This window comes from Falco rusticolus, chromosome 5 (assembly GCF_015220075.1).
Source record: "Falco rusticolus isolate bFalRus1 chromosome 5, bFalRus1.pri, whole genome shotgun sequence".
NCBI lineage: Eukaryota > Metazoa > Chordata > Aves > Falconiformes > Falconidae > Falco > Falco rusticolus.
The window spans coordinates 16,731,482-16,756,844 of NC_051191.1; the positions used below are offsets into that span (position 1 = coordinate 16,731,482).

Consider the following 25,363-nt stretch of genomic DNA (forward strand, 5'->3'; position numbering starts at 1 on the left):
GGATTTGCTGGTCTGTTGTTTTTCTGGGTTTTTTTTTATTATTTTTGATAAGCAGGTTCTGAAAAATATTAACCATGTAGAAATCAAACTCTGATTACCCACAAGCTTATATGGCAGATACCACTAACTTTGGGCAACGTAAACATATTAGTGTGATAGGCTCACTTCAAACATTTAGCTAGAACAAAAGTTGCTTTTAAAGCAGATAGAAACATCCTGCTGTGTTGCGACACACACTGCCTACAGACAGTGCACAGAAGTGTAATTTTGGTTACGTAATCTTTCCATAAAGGCCAACATATAACTTACCATTTTTAAACTAGCCAGGTATTTTCTGGCTATGTCAAGGGCAAAGCAAGAAAGACCTGACTAGAGCCAATTACTAGTCCGACCATTACATCCAACTGACTTCAGCCTTGTAGCTCAATATTATGAAGTCCAAAAGGTAAGTTTTAACAGAATATTGATGCCAGTGGCTGAGTGTTTTTTTATTGCTTCTGAAGAAATAGTTATCTTTTCTATCATCTACAAGGTTTGTTTCTCCATAAACACTATAAAACTTCAAAATACAGTATTGCAAGTCAGCATCAGTATAGGACCAGGGGCAAAAGCCATCTTTTGTGATATAAATAAAAGCACCACTTCACACTGTATCATTTCCATTCCTTCAATTTGTTTTGAATGCTCTCAGGGTGGCAGGATTATTCTGATGCATGGAAAAGGCAAATAAAATACAATGCAGTTTTTTACTACTTCGGCTTTGCATTTCAAGTTTGCACTGGGCTAAAGTACAGGCATGCCTAAAAAGGCATAAAATTAATTTCTTCAGTCCCACTTTATATACAGTGAAATCCAGAAATGTAGCTGAAATTTATAGAACAGAATCATTTAGGTTGGAAAAGACCTTTAAGATCACCAAGTCCAACCATAAATCTAACACAGTCAAGTTCACCACTAAACCATGTCCCTAAGTGCCACGTCTTTTAAATACCTCCAGGGATGGTGACTCTGCTTCCCCGAGTCACCTGTTCCAGTGTTTGACAACCCTTTCAAGGAAGAAATTTTTCATAGTATCCAATCTAAACCTCCCCTGATGCAACTTGAGGCCATTGCCTCTTGTCCTCTCGCTTGTTACTTGGGAGAGGAGACCAACACCCACCCGTCTAAACCCCCTTTTCAGGTAGCTAAAGAGAGCAACTTTGGTATATCAAGATTCTTTTTAGAAGGGATTCTAGAATGCTCAAGCATTACACCCTACTACCTTTGAAACACTGCAGATTTTCTACTTTGTCTTATTCAGGTCACTGACAGGATAAAGCAGCTATACGTTCACCTTTTCCTATGTATTAGTGTGTAATTAATAAATTTTAACTTCAATACCCATGTTTTCCAGTATGATTCTCTCACATAATTAAATAGTTACTAGACTATAACAGAATAAAATATCAAAAGCAAATATTAAGTCCTACACATGAGACAAATCAACCCTGTAAAGCAGTAAAAGTTGAGCACTGACTGCAACAAAGCTTTGCAGGCAAGAACCCTGGCATCTTGATGGACACCAGCGTCAGTATGAGTCAGTAAAGAAGGTCAACTGCATGTATGATTAAGAGTATAGCCAGCTGGTAAAGCTCTCTTGTGAAACTGCATTTGGAATACTGTGTCCAATTCTGGGCTTCTCAGTCAAGAAAGACATCAATGTACTAAAATGAGGCCACAGAGGAGTGTTGAGAAGATGAGGCGCCCAGAGCACGCTACAGGTGCTCAGAGAGCTGGGTTTGTTTGGCTTCAAAAAGGAAAAGGCTGAGGAAGAATCTTGTGGTCTTCTACTTACCTAGTGGGAGGGTATCTGAAAAAGAGACAGACTTGGTGATGCAGCAAGAAAGAGGGATAATGGTTACAAGTTCCGATAATGGAAATCATTAAAAAGAAAAAAAAAGAGAAGAACTGGAACAAGTCACCCAGAAAGGTCACGCAATTTCATCTTTGAGACTATTCAAAGCTCAACCAGACAAGGCCATGAGCAAGTTTGCTCTAACTGATCCCACTTTAAGCATTAGTTTGAACTAGATGCCAAATTCCTTTCCAACTTCTGTGGATAAAGTAAATTAATAATTAATTCAACTCAACCCAAGACTTTGGCACAGTTGCAAAGAGGGGTTTCCTTTTCCTCCTATGTGCCCCTCTGTGGAGAAGTTTCACTATGTTATTGCCCCTTGGATAAAGTAGCACATTTCTCAGTCTCAGAGCTGTGGCCCTTTTGTTTTTTTCAAGTGTCAACTCGAAAGCTCAATGGCACCTGACATTTCTAATGCATGTTAGAGAAGCTGATAAAAATGAATCAAACCCAGTTTCTTCAAAATAATACATTATTCATTTTCTGGAGAAATATGAAGCATGCAGAAAAGCAGTTAAGGAAGCCTGGGCACTGACAGCATTGGAACTCTACAGCCTAAGATTCAACCACAAAATGGGTCTCAGGCAGCTCTGTAGAGTTTGTGTTGCCCCGAGTCCAAAATTCTCAGTGCAAAAGCAATGAAGTCCAGCCTAGCTTCGTGCACAGATGTGCTGATTTTATGCCAACTATAATATCAGCATACTATCAACTATAGGGAAATAGTGGACTTAATTGCCCAAGAAACAATATGTCCCAAGTGTTTACAAACAAAAGTACTACTAAAATTGAGCCACCTTATCAGCAAAGACTAGAAGTGACCAGTTTTTATTCTAACATGAAATTATAATAGGAGTTCGTCTTTTCCACTAATATATGTTTGTGTATATATATTATACTTCAAAAGCCTTTAAAAGTATTTGCTCTTACTGTTAAAACATGATTGAGTAGCATGGTATTTCGCAGAGAATATTTTTCTGAAAAAACAGACTAAACATACCAAGCAAAGGTTGATATGCAATTGTTTTTAAAAGAAACAGCTAAAATAATTTTAGGTGTTCCAGACCCATTTAGTAGAGAGCCCATGACAAAAAAAATCCTGAAGTAACATAAGAAACATCTGTATAATCTGGATAATATTCTATTTGTTTTCACAGTGTTTTTCAGCTAAATGACAATGGGGTATTACTAAGGAAATAAGTCACTAACTACAGCAGTTATAATTTAATTTTCATACCAAGAAAAAGATAAACTTTTGGCTGTGCACAGAGGCGTGGACGTGCTCACAAACTGATCATTCCACAGTATTATTATATTGGTTTGAAGTTAGGAAAAAAAACCATAACCAAAACAGCTTATCAGACAGAAGTAACAGTACAGCCTACATGTTAGAAAAACACGGTAACAAGAAGAGAAAAAAACCCAACAAACCAACTTATTTCTGCCTATGCATGCTGAAGTGAACTTTATTTAACAGGTTGAGAAACCATTCCTAAATTTAGTATAAATGGACAAAGGAATTGCTCCTTTAAGGAAGAAACAAGAGTCATTTCTCAAGCAAGATGACAACACAAAATTGCAACAAATTGTTTTAAGGCATATAACTGGAAATCTGGGACTCTGACTGACCCGAGTAATTTTCAGTCTTTGTACATCCTCTAATTTGTTTTACTTAACATTAAGTGACCACAACACATCTGTGGTAAAAAATTATTAAAAATCACTACTTACGAAAAAGCCTGTGTCTTCAATTAGGGATTGCTTAACTTGGATGGTGAGCTCCGGGAGCTCAAAGACAACTTTAATGAGCCAGTGGTGTTTGTCTTGAGCTCCCCAAACAAGCAAGATATGAGCAGGACCATCCAGACAACAAATACTGTGTGCAGCTGTGTCATGACAGTAACTCCACCATGCTTGGGTATCTGGCCAGCATCCCTGGCGTGCGTGAACCTTACAAATAATGAGATAGTGCACGCCTGCACTTAACCTAAACTTAAAAAGTTTGCATACACTAGGTGTGTAAACTATTTTTGTTTTTCACTGAGTATAAAGCAGGCAAGCTCCAGGACTGGGCCAGAAGCCTTACCTATGGGTGTACGCACCACACAGAAATTTTCCCAGTTACTGAGAGACTCCTGGCACTGGCTGCTGCAACGGGGCTCCCAGCCGACATGTGGGCCTGGACGATATTAATTGGTGATGTGTCCTTTCCTTAGCCTCTGTAATGCTTTCCAGCAATGATCTGATGCTTCACTCCTATTGCTCTTTTATCATATTGTGCATAATCACTAGTACTCTTTCCTTTTATCATATTGCACACTATTTTTCCTTTATAGTGTAATATAATAAACTGCATTTATTCTTATATTTGACTTAGAATTCATTTTTGCTTGGTATCCAGTCAATCAGCAAAACATTACAGCATGGCCAGAATTCAGTGGGAATTTTGTTACATTAGAAAACCACACCAAATTCCAACCCTAACTGCTGCTTATATGAAAGACTCAGGTTAGTTAGTTCTATTTCTAGGTGAAGGACGTTGAAGGGTGGATGGATCAGGGATTCCCCCTGCCACCTGCCCCCTGGATCAGAGAAGTGATGTCCTGTCACCATTATTAGTACAGGGTGCTAGCACACACAGACTATATCTGCTAAAAGCTTCTAAATAGGATCAAGTTCTACCATAGTTCTTAGTAGATGCTGTAAGAGTTACTTCTATGAAGATATTAAAGGATGGAGAGAGGAGAAACGTCTTTACCACTTACAGTGTAATTTTCATTGCTGAAGCTTAAAATATTTTGACAACCTTAGTACATGTATGTTTCTTTCCTATAATACACACTTCTTGCTATTTCACAAGTGTGCTTATAAAATTATTCTAAAAAAATAAATACGGTATGCTATAACAGTAGGTTAATTCTCATCAATTCAGTCTAACAAAGACAGAACAGTTTTGTTCATATACCATGCCCAGTTGATTTAGTGATAGCCTATAGCATTAGTTCATTTGTTACTGTAAAGATTGTTAATACCCAAAAACGAAGCTAAATTTGTGACTATTTCCTTCTTACCATGAATACTTCCCAGCAGGATATCACCAGCTACTGAAGACAGAGATGATGATTCTGCATAGAGATATTTAGTTTTCAGCACCCCATCTTCAGTAGATATGTTGATGGATGTCCCCTGCAGCTTCTCTATACTCACACTCTAAGAGAAACAAACATAACAGGAAACTTAAGGAGTTTGAAAATGGAAGTAGGGAAAAGGAAGAGTTTGAAAAGGGAAGTAACACTATTAAGAGGCAAAACAAGTAGAAAGCTGTTGTTGGTGCAGAACAAACAGAATCAAGTTCTTCATTAAAAGCTAGACAAGACTAAACAAAAACCCCATCTTTTCATCTAAAAGCTCTGACCAAAAATTTACTACATAATATAATCCATCAGACAGGTGAAGAATCCAGTCACAAACAGATGAAATAAAAACCTGATTTTTAAAACCCAAAACATTTTACTTTGAAAAGTAAAAAAAGGATTAGCTTTAATAACGAAGACAATGATCATACAGCATTATGACACCTGAAGCATTGGTAATCAGTTTCCTGCCACCACATACAGAAACATCCACTGTCTTTGTTACATACACCTATATATGCAGATTTTTTTTTTTTTAACTAGCTCACTTTAAAGACAGCTTTGGTGAAAGTTGCAAAAAACCACAGCTGTTCTTTTTCTCAGTACAACTGTTCATATTTCCTTGGTTACTCAGGTTATTCTTGAACTTAAGCCTCAAGCTATGCAAAGCCTTGAAAAATGAAGGACAGTCTCAATTTCTACTTCTTTTCAACAGGAAAAAAAAAAGAGAAAGATAAGATTTGAAAAGTTGCACTATGGATAGATTTGGGGAATGAAAGGTGATAAAATGAGATTATCTATATAGAAGTAACCAGTTGTGTGACATAATCTACCTATGCCTATCTGAACAAAACAGGACAAATCACACACTCATGCAACTACCATGTGAATTTAATTCTATTCTTCCTCAGTTAACCTATTTATGATTGAATCATGCTATAGTTCATACATAAGCCCCACTCAATTTGGTTTTGTTTTGCTTACACAGACTTTCAGTTGCACAAAATCCTTATTCAGTACATTAAATGATATATGGACTTTCAAACTGTGCCTTTGTCAAATTATCTTTAAATCCACTTCATCATTTTAGCATTGTCATCTTGTGGAAAAAAAATAATACAAAAAAATAAGTCTACTGACCCTTCCAGTATTATGTTATATAAAGAATAAGCTATGGATGAATTAAGAGGTATTCCAACAAACAGCAAGTAGTGTTAGACAAACTCCATGCTGTATCGTGTCCCAAGAAGCAAGCTAAAGAGGCTGGTTTAGTATGGACCATATGACAGCCAAAGCATACAGTGACCTTACCAATCCATACATACTGAGTTTTACACCATCTTTACACCTGAAGTCATAAGATTACAGAATGGACTACTGTCTTAAGATTTTTTACATGATGCTACAATACAAAGTAGGTCTCCAAGAACGTAACAAGATACATTAATCTTCAAGAAAATCTGGTGATCAAAGTGCTGTGCTAGAATTAGCGATATGTGACAGTCAATATCTACAATGTCTGCAGGGGGTGCTGCTCAGAACTATGCTACAGAATCTAGGCATTGACAGTAAATAAACTCACTGATATTAAGGCATAATTTGTCACTAGTGAAAGTGACAGCAATTCAGCTTTCCAATCTTTCAATGCTTCTAACAAACTAACAAGCAGAGACCTTAAACTTAAGTTACATTGCATCTGTCCCAGGAACATTTCCCACAGAGTACTCCATTACTCCCTCACCCAGGACAACAAAGCATAAGCCTGCTGTGGCATACGGCCAAAGCAACAAGAAAAGCCACTGTCATTTTAGGCTCTAAGATCTAAACTTGTTCTGAAGAGTTAAATGACTTGCAAAGAACCTTTCCAATGTTAGCAGGGTCATCACTGCTATCAGCACAATGAAAATAAAACGAGGCACACTTTTAGAGGGAGAAGGAAAATAAAAACACCTGCATAGTTTGGGTGCAAACTGGCTGCCTTGTGGCACTCCTGAATGGGAAAAAGAACGCCCAAAAAGCTACCTCTGTTACTATGGTATGCAAGTTTTGACTCTATTTAGATATTTATCTTATTTAAATATTATGAAGTGCTTTATTATACACAAGCTCACATATCAACTTATTTACAACCTCAGCTACCTTCCTTAAAAATACACAGTGATGAAGAGCTGTCTCAGCATGAAATAAAAAGTACTGAGTCAACTAGTTACTGTAAGAAAGCAAAACAAAACCTACCAATACAATGAACATTTGCTTCGGAATAATTCAAATCAGAAAGGGGTAGGTGGGGTCTGGGGTGTAAGCCTACTCAAGTAAAACTAAAAAAGTATTCTAGACAGGACAAACATTAAAAAAAGATTGCCTTTTACTGAGACTAAATATGTTTTTAATCCCAAATTCTTTAACTTCTATGAATTTTTGGCAGGACATAGATGTTTGGCTTTGCTAAATAAGTATTATAGAAAGGACCCCATGGCACAGAGTACTGACTCCCTAGTCAAACAAATTTTATTATTTTTGTCCATTGAACCACCAAGTTTTCTGGAAAAAGTCTTTCCCTTGAGACTAGAGTCTTGGGAGCTGCAGTTAGTGCAACTGACCACGTGCTCAAGTTCCATCAGCTTCTCAGCCTTTAAAGAAAAAGTGTCATTCTACATAAATCAGACTGAGGATGGTTTTGTACCTGAACACATTTTCAAGATTAAAACTAACATCTTGCTGTGTTTAAATACAACATAAACAACTGCTTCCCCACATACTCCTCCTCCTGCCCTTTCTTTCTGTGCTATCCTTGCTCAGATATTTTGTTAGTGTCTTCTCCATTCTCCTCCTTAAAAATATTCTGTTTCTCAAGTGCTTAGTGTTTTTTACCACCACATCCTTTCCCTCCCCACCTCCATGAGGGGGCTGGAAATGCTGACAGAGCCATAACTGCATGATGATGACTACAACTGATGGAAGGCACACCTCATACAAACACACACAGGAGACGTAAGGCTGGCTGATTATTAACAGAAACAGCCAGTTGAGAAAAGAAATCTGATGCTGTCCTTCCTAACTACACAGCAAAGTTTGTTAATGAGAGGTTCAGTAACATGAGCCAAAACACTGTTCCATAGCTGTAAATTCCTGTTAAAATGACTTGCTTCACTCAAGTTACTACAGCTTTAAAATTGTGCAAGTAGCTTCTAGCAATACTACAGACTATATAAATATCTATGATCACAAAGAAGCACTTCAGCTTAATCTGCATGAAGCTTTTTTAGTGTTTCAGAAGGACACTGAAAAAAAGATATTTAAACAGCATTCAAAGACTCAAAGCAAAACAATTCTATTTCTCATTTTCATGAGCTATATTTTCACGGAGATATCTAATTATTTTTCTACCATCACTTTTTTATTTCAACACTAGCAAAATGCTATTTGAAATGAACTCCATGGACTGTGCTGGTAAAACAAACTGGTTTGGGACAAATGACTAAGTAGCACAACCCTAATTTGAAGGCCACCGCCATGCTAGTGTGTTGTGAACAGCATAAATCCAAAGCAGTCAAAGCACTTTGTAGATTGCACTCAATCTTACTCACTGGAAGAAAGCAAGGATTCCAGTTTTCACATCCTTCCAGCAGAAACCCTCTGCAGAAAGATGGATGATACATCAAGCAAGCTGTAAACTACCTCTGCCCTATTCCACTCCCTGTGGCTTGCTAGTGCCTTAGGATGGATCCTAAATCCACTAACTAGTAATAGTCCCAAGGGAACTGCCAATCAGATAGTACTGATCAGCACAGCTGTGGCATCAACAGAGCATGTTAACAGTCAGACCTTACCCACTCTGCTTTATGCTGGGTGGTCTTGCTGGGATGAAATAAAGTTCATGAAGAAATATCAATCATAGAATCATTTAGGTTGGAAGAGACCTTTAAGATCATTGAGTCCAACTATTAATCTAATACTGGCAATTATTCCATCACTAAATCATGTCATTAAGTGCCATGTACACATCCTCCAGGGATAGCAACTCAACCACCTCCCTGGACAGCCTATTCCAGTGCCTGATAACCCTGTGGGTGAAACAATTTTTCCTAATACCCAGTCTAAACCTCCCCTGCTGCAACCTGAGGCCGTTTCCTCTCATCCTATCACTTGGTAGACACCCACCTCACTACAAACTCCTTTCAGGTAGCTGTAGAGCACGATAAGGTCTCCTCTCCCCTTTTAGCCTCCATTTCTCCAGACTAAAAAGCTCCAGATTAAACAACCCACCACAGTACAGCTACAGAAGCCTCTTGGCTCTTTTATACATAAAAGGCAGGGTAGCCTTCACTACAAAGAAAAGTAGGTAATTTAATGTGGACAGTTTTTGGAAAAAAACAACAGCAAGTCGCTTAGTTTACAGCGGGACACTAAGAACAGCTCACAGTTTGCTCTGTGTAAGTGAACCTATGATCTCAGAACCCAATCTACAAGGTGTAGAACAGGGCCAAATGGCACTTCACAGAGGCAATTTTGGACTGCTAGAACGGAATAGCTTGGTCTCAATTCTATCCTTGGCTAGGGAGAGCTACCTGCACTCCTGATTTCTTTGTAGTGCTGCTGGTTTTAAGGGTACCTATTGATTGTGACAGATGACTGCACATATCCAAGCTACTTCCAGACCTGGTTCAGCTCCACATATTCATATAGGAATGCTTTAGACCTAATGAATCCTAATACAACCAGCTGCACCGACATTATGATGCCTAAACATTCAAGTTGAGCCTAAAAACAAGGCTGGGTGTGAGAAACGTAGTGTCACATAAGAGAGCCTAGGTCTATATTATTTTAAATAATGGATAATTTACTGCTGGCAAGAAACGAACCCAGATCAGAGCAGTGTGAAGTCTGTCTCACACTGCCATCTGCTGAAAAAAGCAAGCTACTTCTCCAGGAAACTGTTCATTGTTCTCACTGCATCTCATAATAAAATTACAGGAGATTGTATTTCCTCATCTGCAAAGAAATATACAAAACCTTCTATTCTTCCATTCTTACAACTATATAATGCTGAAGTGTACAGCACATACAAATATCAAGCCACTATTCATAAGACACTAAAAACGCATGGGCCTACTGCAGAATCCAGGTGCCCAGATATCAGCCAAGTAAAAGGTTTGAGTGTGTTGTGAGGGTCTGCATAATTAAAGCTGATGAGTGGTATCAGCTAGCACAACCTCCGTGCTGATGGAATGATCACATGCTTATTACTGCTCTTTCTGTTGATCCTGTTTACTAATCCAAATCAAGCATAAGATGGTATAATTAAACAGACAAATGAAAATTAATAGTGAAATGACAATCAATGAAGGTTATAAAATATTCTTCAGCACATTCTTCAAAATTAAGTAATTTTGCAATAGATAAGCTGAATAAGCCATTGAAGAAAAAGTTTTATTTCTTACTTACACCCTTCTCTGTTGCACAAATATCTGTATTTCCATAAAGTGTTCCAAGACCAATTACTTTGCCACCGTTTGTCCGTATATCAATTTTATGGCTCTGAAAAAAAAAAAGTTTAAAAATCATATGGTTAGGATAACCATAAAACAAGTTACTTTGTTTTTCAAGCTGTACCACAATAACCACCTTGGATCACAAGCTTCTTCCATGTTACTGTGAAGGTTTTTCAAGGGATTGCCAAACGTACTGTTTATTTCCAGTAAAGTCAAAATCAAAACAAGTCACATTTCTTTGTGACTAGAAATGCAAAAGAATGAATGATGCTGAGGAACTCTCTATTCTCAATACAGTGGTGGTTTTGTTTTTGTTTTGTTTTTTAAACTAGAAAAGCATTCTTTCAGTATATATTAAAATAAGCAGCAGAGGAAGAAAGAGGGAACTGCGTGTTTCATTTATACTCCATCCAGAAACCAAGGTATGCATATACCCTGTGCTGCAGCAGCTGAGAACCACGAACTGGCAGTGAGAAATGAATTTACAAACTAGAGCCTTCCAGTGACCTGGAACCTACAGTGTCACACAAGTCTGTAGGACAACCTCATATATACACACAAACACACCACAGAGCTACTTATGCTTGGAGTAATATGTATGGCCATAAACTTCTATGAATGCATACCAGTACAAACCTCAAGCCTGCAAGTAGAACTAGACCCTACAGTGTTTTACACCAACCAGATTCTAATTAAAATTAGGTATTTTGCATACATCTGCATTACAATCTCCAGTTTTTCACAAAGAAAACAGATTTCAAGTAAAAATGTTATATCCCTTATATCTCTCAGCTGCTGCTGCATACCACTGACAAGAGAAAAAAATGTATAGAAATACATGCAAACTACTCTCAGAAAAAAAAAAGAACCCAACAGGTCTTGAGATTAAAACCCAACCACTTGTAAGAGGGGGAACAAATATTTAAGTCAGATTTAAATAATCTAACTGCATTCATAAGCTGTAACTTCAACAAATAGGACTTTTAAGATCTACTGATCTCAACAGCAAAGCTCTCTTGCTTAAGCTCACTAGCATGAACGCTGGAACAACATAGGATTAAAAATATATTCAGCATTTTTTTTATCCATAATAATGGATAAGCTTCCCTGCACACACACCTCTTACATTTTTCCCAAACCACCACCTCTATTTTCAGATATATTTGTTCCTGTTGGAGAAGGCGTTATTCCTGCAGATGGTATTTAATTTGAGACACCATTCATATCAGGCACATTCAAGATACTTTGATTATTAAACACCTGTCTGGATAAGCCATAATAAATTGCATTAACTAGGTCTAATCAGATGGCAACAAGGTTACGTGTTGCAGCACTATCCAAACTATCAAGCTGCAACAAGGTCTTTTACCATCTCATATCAACACACTCTTCATGCCAGTCCCTCTGCTGCCTTCTCATCTCGCCTCATCCCAGGCCTACTGCCTTTTCTTTTGCTTCTTCCTCCTTCTGCTACTTCATTGGCTGCCCAACCTCTTAACAGAACGGCCACAGCTGCACCTTACCTACATCAGCCAACCCGACACCCCTGAAGCCAGCCCACAATTAGTATTGATAATATACAGCTAACACAGCTTCATTCTTCTACAATTAAGAATTTTTTAAAAAAAAATATGAAATCAAGTTTCCAATATGAAAAACATGGGACTTATATTGCTCTGACACATTTCTGATGAAACAGCAAGTACCAGAAGTTTCATCGTGTTTCATAAGACAGGAAGAACTCCAGAGCAGTGTTCCCTAATATCTGTGGTCTCAAGTCTTGGTTTCTGCTCCATTTAAGGTGCTTCCCCACAGTAAAATGCAACACCCCTAACTTGAGACTACAGTAGTGCATCAGACCTTTTAAAGGTTGTAAATAACTTTGCTGTTCCATTAAGCTTCTATACAAATATAATAGGTGATTCCATATACAGTAAACAGGATAAACTTCAATTAGATGCTTCAGTCAGACATAACAGTTCCTTTAAGGCAGTTACATTAAGCACATTATCAGAATAATGGTTAAAAAAGCAAATTCTCCAAGCATGTAACTTGAGGAAAATATGGAAACTCTTAAGATTAGAAAAATTGATGTATAACAATGATTTACTAGTATGGCCATTGATAGTAAACTATAAAACATACTTTTTTTTTTACACTATCATTTTTGGGATAGATAAAGCTTTGATAAGACATAGGTCCCTCAACTTTTTTCCCCAGAATTATTAGACTGTCCTTATCCACTTAAAAGAAACCCACCCACAAACAACAGGATTTCAGAGGTAGGTACCAACAGAGACACGTAACAGCAGGATTTTCTCAGAGAAGCAGCAAGTTATAATGGTCAAGTAGCTTTTCCTTTAAGAGGGAATATTCCACTAGCTGAAACTAAGTAGTACTGATTTCTCATAGGGCTTCTCCTAGCAAGGGAGAAAGGAAGAGCTATAAGGCTGTCAAGGCCATGACAGATGATAAAATAATAAAAAAAAAAGATCCGTTCTGTTCAAAGAAAGGAAGGACAGTGATGCAGAATTTTAACAAATAAGGCTCAGACATGGGATGTGGTGAGGAAGCATGGCATATCTTCCACCAGTTGTGCACAAGACACCTGGAAATTCTTGTTATCACTGGCAGTCAGAGTCAGAAGTAGTCATCGAACATAGAAACAAAATTAAAAGGTCTCCTTGGTCCCACTGTCACTGCTAAGGCAATGAACTGCAATGAGAAGCAGGAGAACAGTTAAAAAGAAGCAGCACTGCTTTCCCAATAAAGAATATGGGAATAATTTATACTCTGAAGATAATGTACAAGTCATAAGTGTATTTAAAAAAATCAACAAGTTTTCTGAATTACAAGTTACACAAACAACTTCTTGCAGTCTATGGCAAGTTGTGAAGCTGTTTGCTGGTGCTCTTGAATAATCCCCACACGACCAGATTTCTTTAATCATCAGATCAAAAGATCAAGATCTTTTGCTCTCTGCTGTAAAGAAAGGGTCTCCTGCTTTGCTAGTCAGTGAGCTTTGTGGACAGCATTAGAGTGAAGTAACATTAAACAGCTCTCCAATCCATCCAGGGGAGGGCAGTATCACTTTAGCTTGCTCAGTAAAGCGCATTCCCTAAAGGGGTATCTGCTTTTCTGCTGTACAACAGGATCTAATCTAAGATTTTCATTTTTTTGTTATTTTTTAGCTTTGAAAAAACCCAAAAGGTTAGTAATTCTAATTCTCACTAATAATTCTGTTTCTCTGATAACAGAGTATAATTCCTGAACCTTTATTAGAAAAAACTAGTAACACCTACCTTACAGAACTACAGTACTTCTTAAAAGTTAGACTAAAAACCTGGTTGTGCAGCTGATGCTGTAATTGAACAGTTGTTTGCTCTTGAAAACACCTACATGGTCAGTAATTTTAATTCAACACTTTCATCTCTATTTCAGAGTCAACAAAGCCAAGAATAACATATCTTCTCCAGTATTGTGCGTCAAAGCCATCACAGTAACCAGAACACACACAATCAATCGCCCCTCACAACCCAGAAGAATACTTAGGGCAACTCTTTTGGTTAAAAAAGCCAAAGCCTTATCTATCAAAGCTTTCTTTTAACAAGAGTTTCAGTTGAAATCTGGAGGCAAAAACCAACACCAAGCTCATCTAATAAACTATAATGTGGTCGTAGGGGAGTTGGTCTCAGAAGTTCCAAACTGGTGACTTTGCAGCCTTCTTTTCAGTTCGTTGGAGAGTATTGTTTCATTGCTACTTGAAGTCTCAAGGGAAATAGAACTTTTTCCTTTTCAAAATTCAACATTTTTTACATCTCAGATTGCATATGAGAAGAGATGCCCAAAACATTAGTCTTCTTTCCTCAAAATCCTCTTTTTCCATGACATCACAAAAAAATCTTGATATGTGTGATGGCATGCTGTGATTACTGTCACGACTGCTGGCCAAAATTACCTTCTTTTCCTCCTATTATGTAGTTTCTCATGTACTGCTGTTTGCTGCTATTATGATATAACAGTGATTTTTAACTAAAGCTTCAGACTGCATTAACACATATAGTATTGTTCACTTTTTGTTATATTTTAGTTACCTTTTTAAGAGTAATATGCTCAACTACACAGAATCTGGAAGATGCAAGTTATCTGTAGTTCACTGAATATGGAGTCAATCTAGCTCTGTTGTATATTAAGTTTCTCCTTAAGTTCAGTTTCCCCTATGTGCGCTATAAAATCATCTCTTACCATGGTAAAGAAAAACACTGGAAGAAGTTTAATATCTCAAAAACACCTAAACTTAAGAATTACCCTATTTGAAAAGCCCTTTTGAATTTATACCAATTCCTGCAGGTTGAATTCCAATTATTCAAGTGGGATTAAATCAAGAATTTGATTCCAAACAGCACCTAAGTCAGATATACTTTGATTATTTCTACACAAGCTTATGTCAGCAAACCTGAAGTCTTCAGATTGAATAAACAAGGTCATGACCATGATATATACTGTATTTATTCAGATATATTTCAGTCATGTATTTTGGACAAGTAATGTGTAACTTCTGATTGAAAATTAACATGAAGAGTTTGTCAATAGCAGAATCGGAATTATGAAAAAAACACACACAGAAAAAAACCCAGCACACTGCCATGTCCCAACTGAGCAAGCATAACTATTAACATACTAGACAGGAAATCCCACAGTCTGTCTTTTTTTGTTTTTTGAGGGGTAACGAGGACAGAGATCAGGCTTACTGCTGTCACTGTTTCTTGCTGGCTTTGGCTGTCAAAGGTAACTGGAATTCTGACTCCACATGAGTGTTACTGACTTTGTGTCGTAATTGTATGCAATAAATAAAGGTGAGGTGCTACGCACATAGTAACACTCAGAAATATCAGAGCACGTATCTCCAAAATTGGTATTAAGTTTTTATACTATATTCCACCACACAATCCCTTTTAAAACATTGATGGAGTGGGAGAGGGTTCTTTGTACCTTTATTGACTGCAAGACACTAGTCCCCTTCTCAGTTTCTATTTTGCAGTTATCACATTCTATTTTCTGAATCTTCACGCAGCCAGTCCCTGATGTTTTGATATCCAAATCTAGAATTAAAAAAATTTTATTAGCAACAGAATGAGAAGAGTCTGATCTATTTAGCATAGTACTTGATTACTTTATATAGTAACTACATATAGTATGGGGGAAAAAAAAGGAGCTGTTTTGCTACTAAAGAACCTTCTTGCAAAGTTTGGCCACATACTTTCAATTGCATGACTAGTCACTATGAATAATTGACTGAAAATTTTGCAAGCCTGTTCATAGCCTTCCCTCTTCAAGCAAGAACATTAAGAGGCAGCAGACTGACTGTAACCTCTGGCAAGGTATCAGCAGGGTGTGGTCCTTTAGTGAAGTTTTATATATTTTTGTTTTAACCCACCCCAAACCCCACCTCCATCTCACAGCTACCTTAGTCACTAATTCTATTAGCAATTCTACTACTGAGCCATTTAGGTACCCTAACATGAGTTTTGGAGTGGCAAGGTTGGCAGGTTGTTTGAAGCCACATGTAAAGTAATGATTCAACAGCACAAATACATATGTCTCGCTTAGACCTATGTTGCTTCAACCTGCAAGCAGCATAACACAAAAATAGATATATAGGAGTTTGCATGTGTCATTCTTCCCTAGCCTTCTCAAAGGCCTGACTTGCCCCTTGGCATGAGGCAGCATGTTTGGCTCTAGTCTGAATCACCTCACCTTACTACTGTTCATAGGCTCCCACAAAGAAAACTAACTAGGTCTTGTAGATAACACTTATCAAAGGAGTAATTTATAGGCTCATAGTGCTTCATGCAGGACTATCAAAGGGATTTTTCTGCCACTTGAGATCACCCCTGGGTTTAAAGAACCAGGAAGAAGTTTGAGAATGTGCAGTCTGAGGATTCTGACTATATTAATAATAATTTGTATTAATGATCCTAGTAACAACTGGCAAAAAGTAAAGACAGGAAAGGAAAAAAAGTAGTTCTGTTCTTTTAAGGATGAAAGGCAGAAAGAAGAAAGAGAAAAATTGAACAGGAGTCAGAAGCATTTGCTGCAAGAACTGAAGCTACACTAACAGAGGGAGTGAGCCAATTACTCTCTAAAGAAAAGATTATCTAGGAAACAAACCTCATTTAAGCACCTGTGAAAGTCTGTCTTTCACCTCCACTATCTGCTAAGATGACCAGAAATATGAGAAGAAGAATCAGAGTATGTATAACAAGCTCTGCTCCAATGAGATTTCCCAAGTCAGACCTGTGACATTAGTGGAGGCTGAAGATCACACTGCCATGATGCTGCTCAGGGTAGATGCTGGAAGCATGACAACAGTAGCTTGCAGACCATGAAGATAAGAGACTGAGAGCTCCAACTGACAACGATGGGAAATTTTGCCACTGACAAACCAGGAAAATCCCAGGGGCAGATCTGAAACAAGTTACATCTTTGCTGCAAGAGTGCTACCTTATTGCCACAATAAGCTAAGAGGTTAAATGTAGTGAAGGAAGCAGACCGTGTTCACAGGTAACAATTTCCTAAGAAAGAGGGCTAGAAGAGGTGGACTGGATAAGCAAGCAGGTTTTCCAGAAAGCTGTTTTATTTGTAGGTATTATTTTCTTAGCCCCTTCATGGAAGACTTCCAAAGAAGAGATACTATGACCAAGATTTTAATCAAACTGTATGTTTCTTAAATGTAAGTAAACTCTAAGATACACTTTGAGGCATGTAAAAGCACAAAACCTGGCAAACTGGTCTGGTGACCATTGCCAGAGTCTTGAGGGCCAGCTCCACAAGGTTTTATGTTGGTAAAGCCTAGACAATTTCACCAGACTAAAAGTATCTGAACTATTTCAATTTGATCGATGCTGATCTACAGGCTCTGAAGTTGAGACAAAACAGTTTTCTATATGGTTTTACCTCTAAGGGGGCAGTTGAATTGTTTAAACACAGTTTCCAGAGTGACACAAACAGAGGCAGTCTCCAAACATCTATACTTGAAACAGTATGTCCCCACACAGCACAAACTTTGAGAGCTCAAAAAGCAAGCAGTATTATTTTTTGAAGTACAAGCAGTCTTGCTCAAAAATGCTCAATTTATCCACTGGAAAACTGCACAGTCCTTGGGAGAATCTACATCCAAGACTTCTGCTATTTTTCTTTCTGAGAAAAGAGAAGTTAAAAAGCCAGTTTGCTTGTGCAAATCATTGAATTCAATCAGCTTGATAACCTCTTGCCCATACTGCTTCTATCAAAGGGGGTGAGGAAATGCTTATGAGCAGTCAGTTTAGTCATGATACCAACTTAATAAGACTTTTGTAAGAACAGGGTTAATAACTTTGATCCTGCAGGGCATACTATGGCTCTAATTTGAAAGGGACATTAGTAGTGTAATCCTAGGTGTATCAAAGATGCCAGAAGAAGACACAGAAGTCGAGGGATCCATGAGCATGCTGTTAAGAAACACCAGAGATCCCTGGAAACATACTTTGTGCCTTGATCCTCTGCAGGGTCACAATGCTTTGCTAGCCTTGATACAGCAAAAATCAGGTGGACAAGGAGGTGGACAGCCTCTCTGTCTCACACACAGGCTTCCTGAAGCAAGGAAAAGTGACTCCACAAAGAGGCAGGCTAAAAGCTGGATAACATTGCTAATGAAACTTCCAACACGCAAGGAGGAACAGGATATCTGTTCCAGTGCCAAAGCTCCAGAAATAGCTAGTTTGATTGCTCCTTAGCAAAGATTAGAGCTGAAGCCAACTTTAGCCACACAAACCTCAAAGATGCATGAAGATCTTTGAGTGCAAAGGACTTGTATTGGAAATAAAAGTACATAAGGAAAAAAAGGACTTTGGTATCAGAATGTAGACCTCAGAAATACTGCCTTAAACTATAATATTGGAAATAGACTGGAAAATTATTTTAAATTAACTCATCAGCCCTGGACAACTACTCTGCTTATAGAAAAAGGTTAGTAGTAAGTGAGCATGCACGCAGAATAATTCAGTCAAGGAAAAACTATTTATTGAGGGCATCGCATTACAGTATTTGCTATTCTGAGGCTGTAAGTCTGCTATCCTTACATGGATGATCTTTTTTTCCAACTCACTAATGTTAAGACTTCAGAAAAGTACACTGTTGAAAGGATTCATATTTGCTTTCCACTAACATTTATAAAAAAAAAAACCGAAACAAGCAGTCCCAGGAGCTTAGGTTCTCCCCTCATATAAACAGGCAAAAAAAATTGTTTAAGCGATACCATAAAATTATGATTTTGGTAATTCACAGAAACATTCAAGGCCCATACAGTCATTCAGCTTGCTTAGTTCCACAAGAATCTACAGTATTTAGCCAAAACGCTAAGTGATCTGATTGACTTAAATAAGATTAAGGTGGAAGAGTTAAGTTTTCGCAAGAAGAAAACTGCTAATAAAAAATAAACAAAAAACCCCAAAACAAACAATTAAAAAAACATAGTGGCTTACAAGCGGGCCTAGACCAGGAGTGCCTGTTCCTGTGCCAGAGGGGACAGAGCTCTGGTATTCTACTTCCATGCAGCTTGTCCACCACTTCAAGACTCATGGTTCTCCTCCTTGACTTTGACATAGAAGCCTCCATTCTCTTCACCAGGGTATAATATGGAAAAAACATGGAAACAGTTTGTCAGAGGAGGTTATATTGTCCTCATTCTTGGACCTTTCCCAAAACCAGACTGGATTAAAGCAGTGAGCAGCCTCCCCTGGCCTTGGAGTTGACCCTGCTTTGAGCAGGAACTTGAACTAGAAACCTTCTGAGGTTCCCTCCAACCCAAATTATCCTATGATGCCAATATAATACGTACATACTAAAGCAAAACATAAGAATTGCATGGTAAGATGGGACAGATGATTCTGAAATTCTGGTCACGCAAGATCTCAGTTATGTCCGAGTACTCTATGTACAGTAACCAGAAATAAAAGAGTTGGTTTCCAGTTCAGTTACCACACGTGGTTTGACATACCAAGACACAGGGTTCTCTTTATGTGCTGAGCAGACTCCAAACCTACAGCTATGTGCCTATGCTATCCCTGGAATAAATAGCTAACATAGATGTGACCTGAAGGAAAATAAATTAGACTAAAGAGAAGTTTATTGGTATCTACCATCTATGAAGGTTAAATGTATCAGAGAGGATTATAAAATTGTATAGGATATTGAAAGTACACTGCATAAAACTAGACACTAAGACAGGATCCTTTAGTACTTGCCCTGCTGGGCCGCTTACAAATTGCCTTTGGTTTAAAAATGTGTATTTAAGGTCATCATCTAGCATCTGCACACACTCTTTGGGGTCGAAGGAGTTTTAGCTAGCTAAGAGCTTCCTGGATAAGCTCCAAGGTAAGTTGCGAAAGCTGTTACGAAATGCTGTAACTTCCAAATGAAGAAAAAAGCTAAAATACTGTAAAGGCGTTCAGCATTCACATCAGCTTCTCAACTTTTTACAGCTAAGTGACAGAAAGAGAGCTCAGATAAAACTGTTTAGCCAGAACAGTTAACATCTTTGTCATGCATTCAAGGAAGGCCAGAGAAAAGTCTTGCAGAGGAATAACAGTTTCTTTCTGGTTTGAGATGTGTTTTTACAAGATCTTTTGCTTATGCAATGAAGTTTAATGGATAATTATTTCCTAAATAAAGAAAAGGTACAACCCAAGCACAAACTACTACTCAGAAAAGCCAAACCAGAGCTGAAAGGACACTTGAAGTAGAACCTCACTGGCAAGTAGCAATTCCACTTCACTGAGGGAAAAAAAAAAAAAAAATTGTTTTAGTAGATACATCTGTGGATATGACTGGATAACCGCATGAACAGACAACACTAACATCACGTTAACTATGGGGTGACAAGCAGCAATTAGAGGAAGAGGATTATAAGCCACAGACTGTCCAGGGAACCTAAATTGCATGAGCTTACTACAAACCCAGCTTAAAACCCTACAAACCAATAAAACCTATTTCAAGGAAGGCTAAGACAGTCTGCAGTGTTGGCTGACATTCAGAATGTAATAAGAATCTCAAAGACGGGACAAAAGCTAAGTGATTTTTTTCTGTCAATCAGAATTCATTACTAAGACCTTTAGGAAGGCTTCCCACATTGAAACTCTTTATGAAGGCTAAGATTCCCCAGATCTTAATACAATGAATTCTACACCCTGAGAGCAACCGAATCTGGAGTAACACAAGAGTCACTCAGAGATCCTGGAGAAACCAAAATACTAAATTACTAACAGCTACAGTAAGCAGACACACTTGGTACCAGAGAAATGAAGGGTAACAAATGGGAAGCTGGGTTTTGGTTTGATTGTCTGTAATCCTGGAACAGACTCCATGAATGTACTACAGACAAGCCAAGGTAATCTTTGCAATTGCCAAGCAGAGGGAAAAAAAACAATATAATAAAAAAAAGTTGAAAAAGCTGTAAGAATGTAACTGTCAATTCTTAGGGAAGAGTCAAAACTACGGAAGTCTCTTGGAGGAGACAGTCCTGCCTATATGTTCATTAACTCCGTGATTATGAATATACATCAATGAATGTATAGGTAACAGTTGATCTGTTTAAGAGAATGAACTTGGATTTTCTGATGTTTTGACAAAAAAAAAGAAAAGAAAAAGTTACAGGGATGAGTAAGACTAGAAAACCAAAGACAACGTTGCTATGACAAACCCATAGCACATATCCTTTTTGAATGATACACAGTTCAGGCCCTTTTAAATGAACACAAGAAAAAAATAATCCCAAGTCCAAAATATGACATAGTAGAATTCAAGATATAGGAAAAAAAAAAACCGTAAGAAGAAAGGTGCAGAATGTCCTTGCTTTAAGGGTTTGGAGAAGTGGTAACCAAGAGAATGTAACACCATGCTCTACTGAAGTCATAGATGACACGTATCAAGCATAAGTAGAATGAGATTCTTCACCATTTCTCATACCACAACTACAGCAGAGCATCAAATGATATAAAGCAGCAAATCGGCAACAGCCACTTGGAGCAAACCAAATGACCAGTTTTTTTGTATACTGAGAGGTTCTTCCACCATGGTGAAACTTACTTTGCACTGTACAGGCAATTGCACAAATTCATAGGAAAAAACCCATGTAAAATGACTAAACACAAATCTCCCTGGGTCAAATTCTCCCTAAACTTCAGCTTACTGAAGGGAATTATCCTAGCAAGCTTCCCCTCCTCCTTCCCTAAGCTTAGCGCCACTGTCAGGATTTCAGTCCAGCACAAATATTTATTGCTTTCAGCCACTACAGCTGCTTTCCCAGATTGTTTGTAGGTTCCACACCAGAAACCCTGCCCAGATTTTTGCCTTGTGCCCAAAAAGGCAATTCAAGCATTGTACTAGCCAAGAGAGCCCTCAGCATTTCACCTCTATTGTTACCTTCCAGACTTTTTTGAGCCCTGTGGATGGCCTGCCACTGGGCACAACAGCTGCTAATGGAGCCAGTAGTAGATCCAGCAAACCTGAACAGCCCTCGAGCCGCGGGTGTGCGTAGCCCAGGCTGAGGAGCGGTGCCTCCCAGAGGAGCGGCACTTACACCTTCCCTGGAACTCCAGCTGTCACAGCAAGAGTAAGTCTGCCCGGTAGCTACCACTTAACAGCAGAAGTTCCAGCGTTAAGTATTGCTGACCACCAGGTCAACAACAAACCATCTAACAAACAACAAACCAGGAACTGGGGACACACAGACAAAACCGGGAGGGTCTGAACATCCTTAACGGAAGGGGGCACGGCGCCATTCCCCAACACCCGCTGCCAGCCGCAGCGGAGCCGGCGCGGCCCGTGGGGCGCCCCTGCTGAGGGGAGGGGAGGGCAGGGCCGGCCGGGAAGGGGACGGGGACCCCCACCCCCGCTCCACCCACCGAACTTGACGGGCGTCCTGACGTCCACGGTGGCCTTGCTGTCCACGCCGTCCGCGACGATCGCCATCTGCTCCAGCGCCTCGTCGTACTCCACCCGCAGGCGGTCCCGCTGCAGGCCGCGGGGCGGGGGGCTGCCGCCGGCGCCGCTGAGGGCGACCAGCACACGGGCCGCGCCCGGGTAGCGCTGCGGGTCCAGCGGGCGGACGCTCACCTGGCAGGGCAGCCGCACCCGCAGCCGCCCCCGCGGGCTGACCGCCAGCACCCACTCCTGAAGGGGCTTACGGCCACCGGCCTCGGCCGAGCCGCTGCACCGGCGGCGGGGGACGGGCGGCTCCCACCACCCGCCCGCCGCCCGCAGCGCCAGAGGCCCCCAGCGCGGGGGCAGCGCCCTCATGCCGCCCGGCGGGGTCGCGGCCGCGGCAGAAGCCCCCTCAGGCGGGGCGGGGCAACGAGCCGCTCCTCGCGGCGGCCCGGCCGTTACCCCCGCCTGGTCACGTGACGCGGCTGCACGCGGGGCGAGGCACCGGGGCGGCTGAGCAATAAACAGGCGGTGGCCGCTGACGCGCGCCCCGGCAGCGACGAGCGCCGGCCCCGCCCCCTCGCTGAGGCGGCTCCTGCGAGGCAGCTGCTCAGCGCGCGGGAGGATCTACAAGCGCCCGCAGAAGGGGCGAGCGCAGCCCGACTCGTCGGCCTATCAGCGAAGGGGGGGAAGGCGGAGCATTTCCGTGTCTGCTTCTATTGGGCAGCGGGAGGGAGGCTAGAGCCAATCAGAAGCGAAGGAGAGGGCTAGGGGCGGTAGAGGGAGGACGGAGAGGCGAGCGGGTGTCGCTATAGGAACGGGGGACGCGGCTGGGTGAGGCTGGCCGCGGCCGCACAGGTAGGGCTCTGCGGCGGGCCGGGCTGCGCGGCCTGCAGGGGCTTGCGGTGGCCTGGGCCGAGAGAAGACAAAACGGCGGCTCCGGCGCAGAGACGGGAAGCAAGCCCGGCGGCGCCGGGCCTTGAGGGCTGCCTCAGTCCTGTCTGAGGGGTCCTGGGTGGGCTGGGCCCAGCCTCCCCGCCGGACCCCTGGGCGCCGGGAGTCCCCCGGCCGGGGCGCGGGGTGGGCCACCTCGAGGTACCTCAGGGCATGAAGGCCCTTTCCGCCGGCCCCTGGGTTGACCGTGGTGCCGCCGAGTATTACTTTCCAGTGGAAGAGCCGTGCCGGTTGGGCTGCAGCCTGCACAGCTCCCTGGTGCAGCAGCCTCTGCACCCAGAACATTTAACATCTGCAAGGAGGAGGCAGGGGAAAAGGGAGAAATGGGAAGGGGGAAACGACAGGACTTTGGGTGGCAGCTTGGTCTTGTTACACTTAAGCCTACAGTAGCACTGCATGTGGTGGAATGTCCATGGTCCGAGGATGAAGCAGCAGTTTGGCAGAGGTGCTGGAAAGTTTTCAACGGCGGCATTCCAGAGCTCCAAAATTGCTCTGTCAAGATGGCTTGGTTAACATGTTGTTTATAAATTATAGCATAACTTATTGTGACTATTTTTAGCAGTTAATTATTAAGTTATTTTAGCAGCCTAGCAGTTCTAAAGCCAGACAGATAAATATATTTCTGAGTTCTGTACAAAAATGTCCTTACAGGGTTTACAAACAAGCGGGGGAACTACTGAATTCAGTTAAAAAGACTTTAATGGACTTCATAGCCCACATTATCGTTGTATAACCAATAAAAAAAGTGAGGTGGGTGATGTAAAGTCATGGACTACATCCATGTATGATAGTTGAGTATAGAAAAACAGAACTCTTGAAACACAAAAATGTATCGAGAAATATTGAGACATGACAGGCTAGAAGGTGGGGGTTTTTTTCAAGTCTTAAGAAACAGTTGGTTTTAGAAGAAAATGCTACAGAAGTCTCGCTCTTGAGACCAAATACTAAATTTAAATGTTAGAAGATTTGCCAGGGAAACGGTTACAGACCCGTTAAGAAGCGTGGTGCAGCGTGCTGTAATTCCGCTAGATGTCAGCCCATTCAACAAATCACGCTTAATAACCGGCTGCTCCAAGGGAATCCTGTCTGCTGAGGTGGGGCTTACCCCTGCCCGCCCCCAGTGCAGCTGTTCTTGTCGTTTCCTACCTCCTCTTAAACGTTAGCGTTGCTTTCCTACTGCCCCCTTTTTCTCCAGTATCTTGGTATTTGACGATCCTCATGGAGGCAGAGATTTATCAGGTTGGGCTCCCTACGCATCATCTTTAATATTGTTGAGTTTTGCATAATTGAGAACATTGTTTAAAAAAACACTCAGAGGTGCTTAAGCCTTTGCTATGTATATATTTGACTGGTTTGTGTTGGGTTTTTTCATTAGATACAGTCTAAAGCATACTTACACGGTTAAAAATGCTAAAGAAAAAAGATTAAAAGTAATTGCTAGGAAGGAGTCCTTCATTCTCCATACATATTTTTAATGTTTTACTTATGCTATCCATATTTTGGCTATAATATTAATTCAATTTCATTTTCATGCTTTTGATTGAATTCTGGCTGATCCCATATCAGCTGGTATGGCATGTAGGAGAGTCCAACAGTAAAATGAGATTGATTTTCATCTTTAATTTTCTGACTCGTCACTTGCTGGAAAAGAAAACTATATAAAATTTATAAACTAAGATTTATTTAGAGCTCTTATTTTAAGATGCCTGCATGATTCCCTAATGAATCACAATGCTTATTAGCCGTTTTGCCAGATGTTTACTTACAGTGTTGTTGTAAGCCAAAGAATGTTCTGTATTTCATGCAAAAGATAACAAAAACTAGACCTTATAACGTGTTATAAAATAGGTTTTAAAGCCAAAGCATCATTAGAGGTGCTTTTAGGCGAAGGTGAGAGAGATTTCAAGGAAAGAGGAATTAAATAAAAA

General features: G+C 40.2%; 1 protein-coding gene across 2 annotated transcripts in view; it reads right to left on the reverse strand.

Moving 5' to 3' along the window:
- The window catches only part of FAM185A (family with sequence similarity 185 member A), a 51,906-nt gene extending 28,888 nt beyond the window's left edge, over window positions 1-23,018 (reverse strand). For both annotated transcript variants that reach the window (XM_037388847.1, XM_037388845.1), the window contains exons 1-4: window positions 22,463-23,018; window positions 15,513-15,622; window positions 10,474-10,566; window positions 4,966-5,104 (exon numbers count right to left, since the gene is read on the reverse strand). In XM_037388847.1, coding sequence (XP_037244744.1) covers window positions 4,966-5,104; window positions 10,474-10,566; window positions 15,513-15,622; window positions 22,463-22,856 — 736 coding nt within the window. In that variant the 5' untranslated portion in view covers window positions 22,857-23,018. The remainder of the gene's footprint in view (window positions 1-4,965; window positions 5,105-10,473; window positions 10,567-15,512; window positions 15,623-22,462) is intronic.
- Window positions 23,019-25,363: the final 2,345 nt, after the last annotated feature.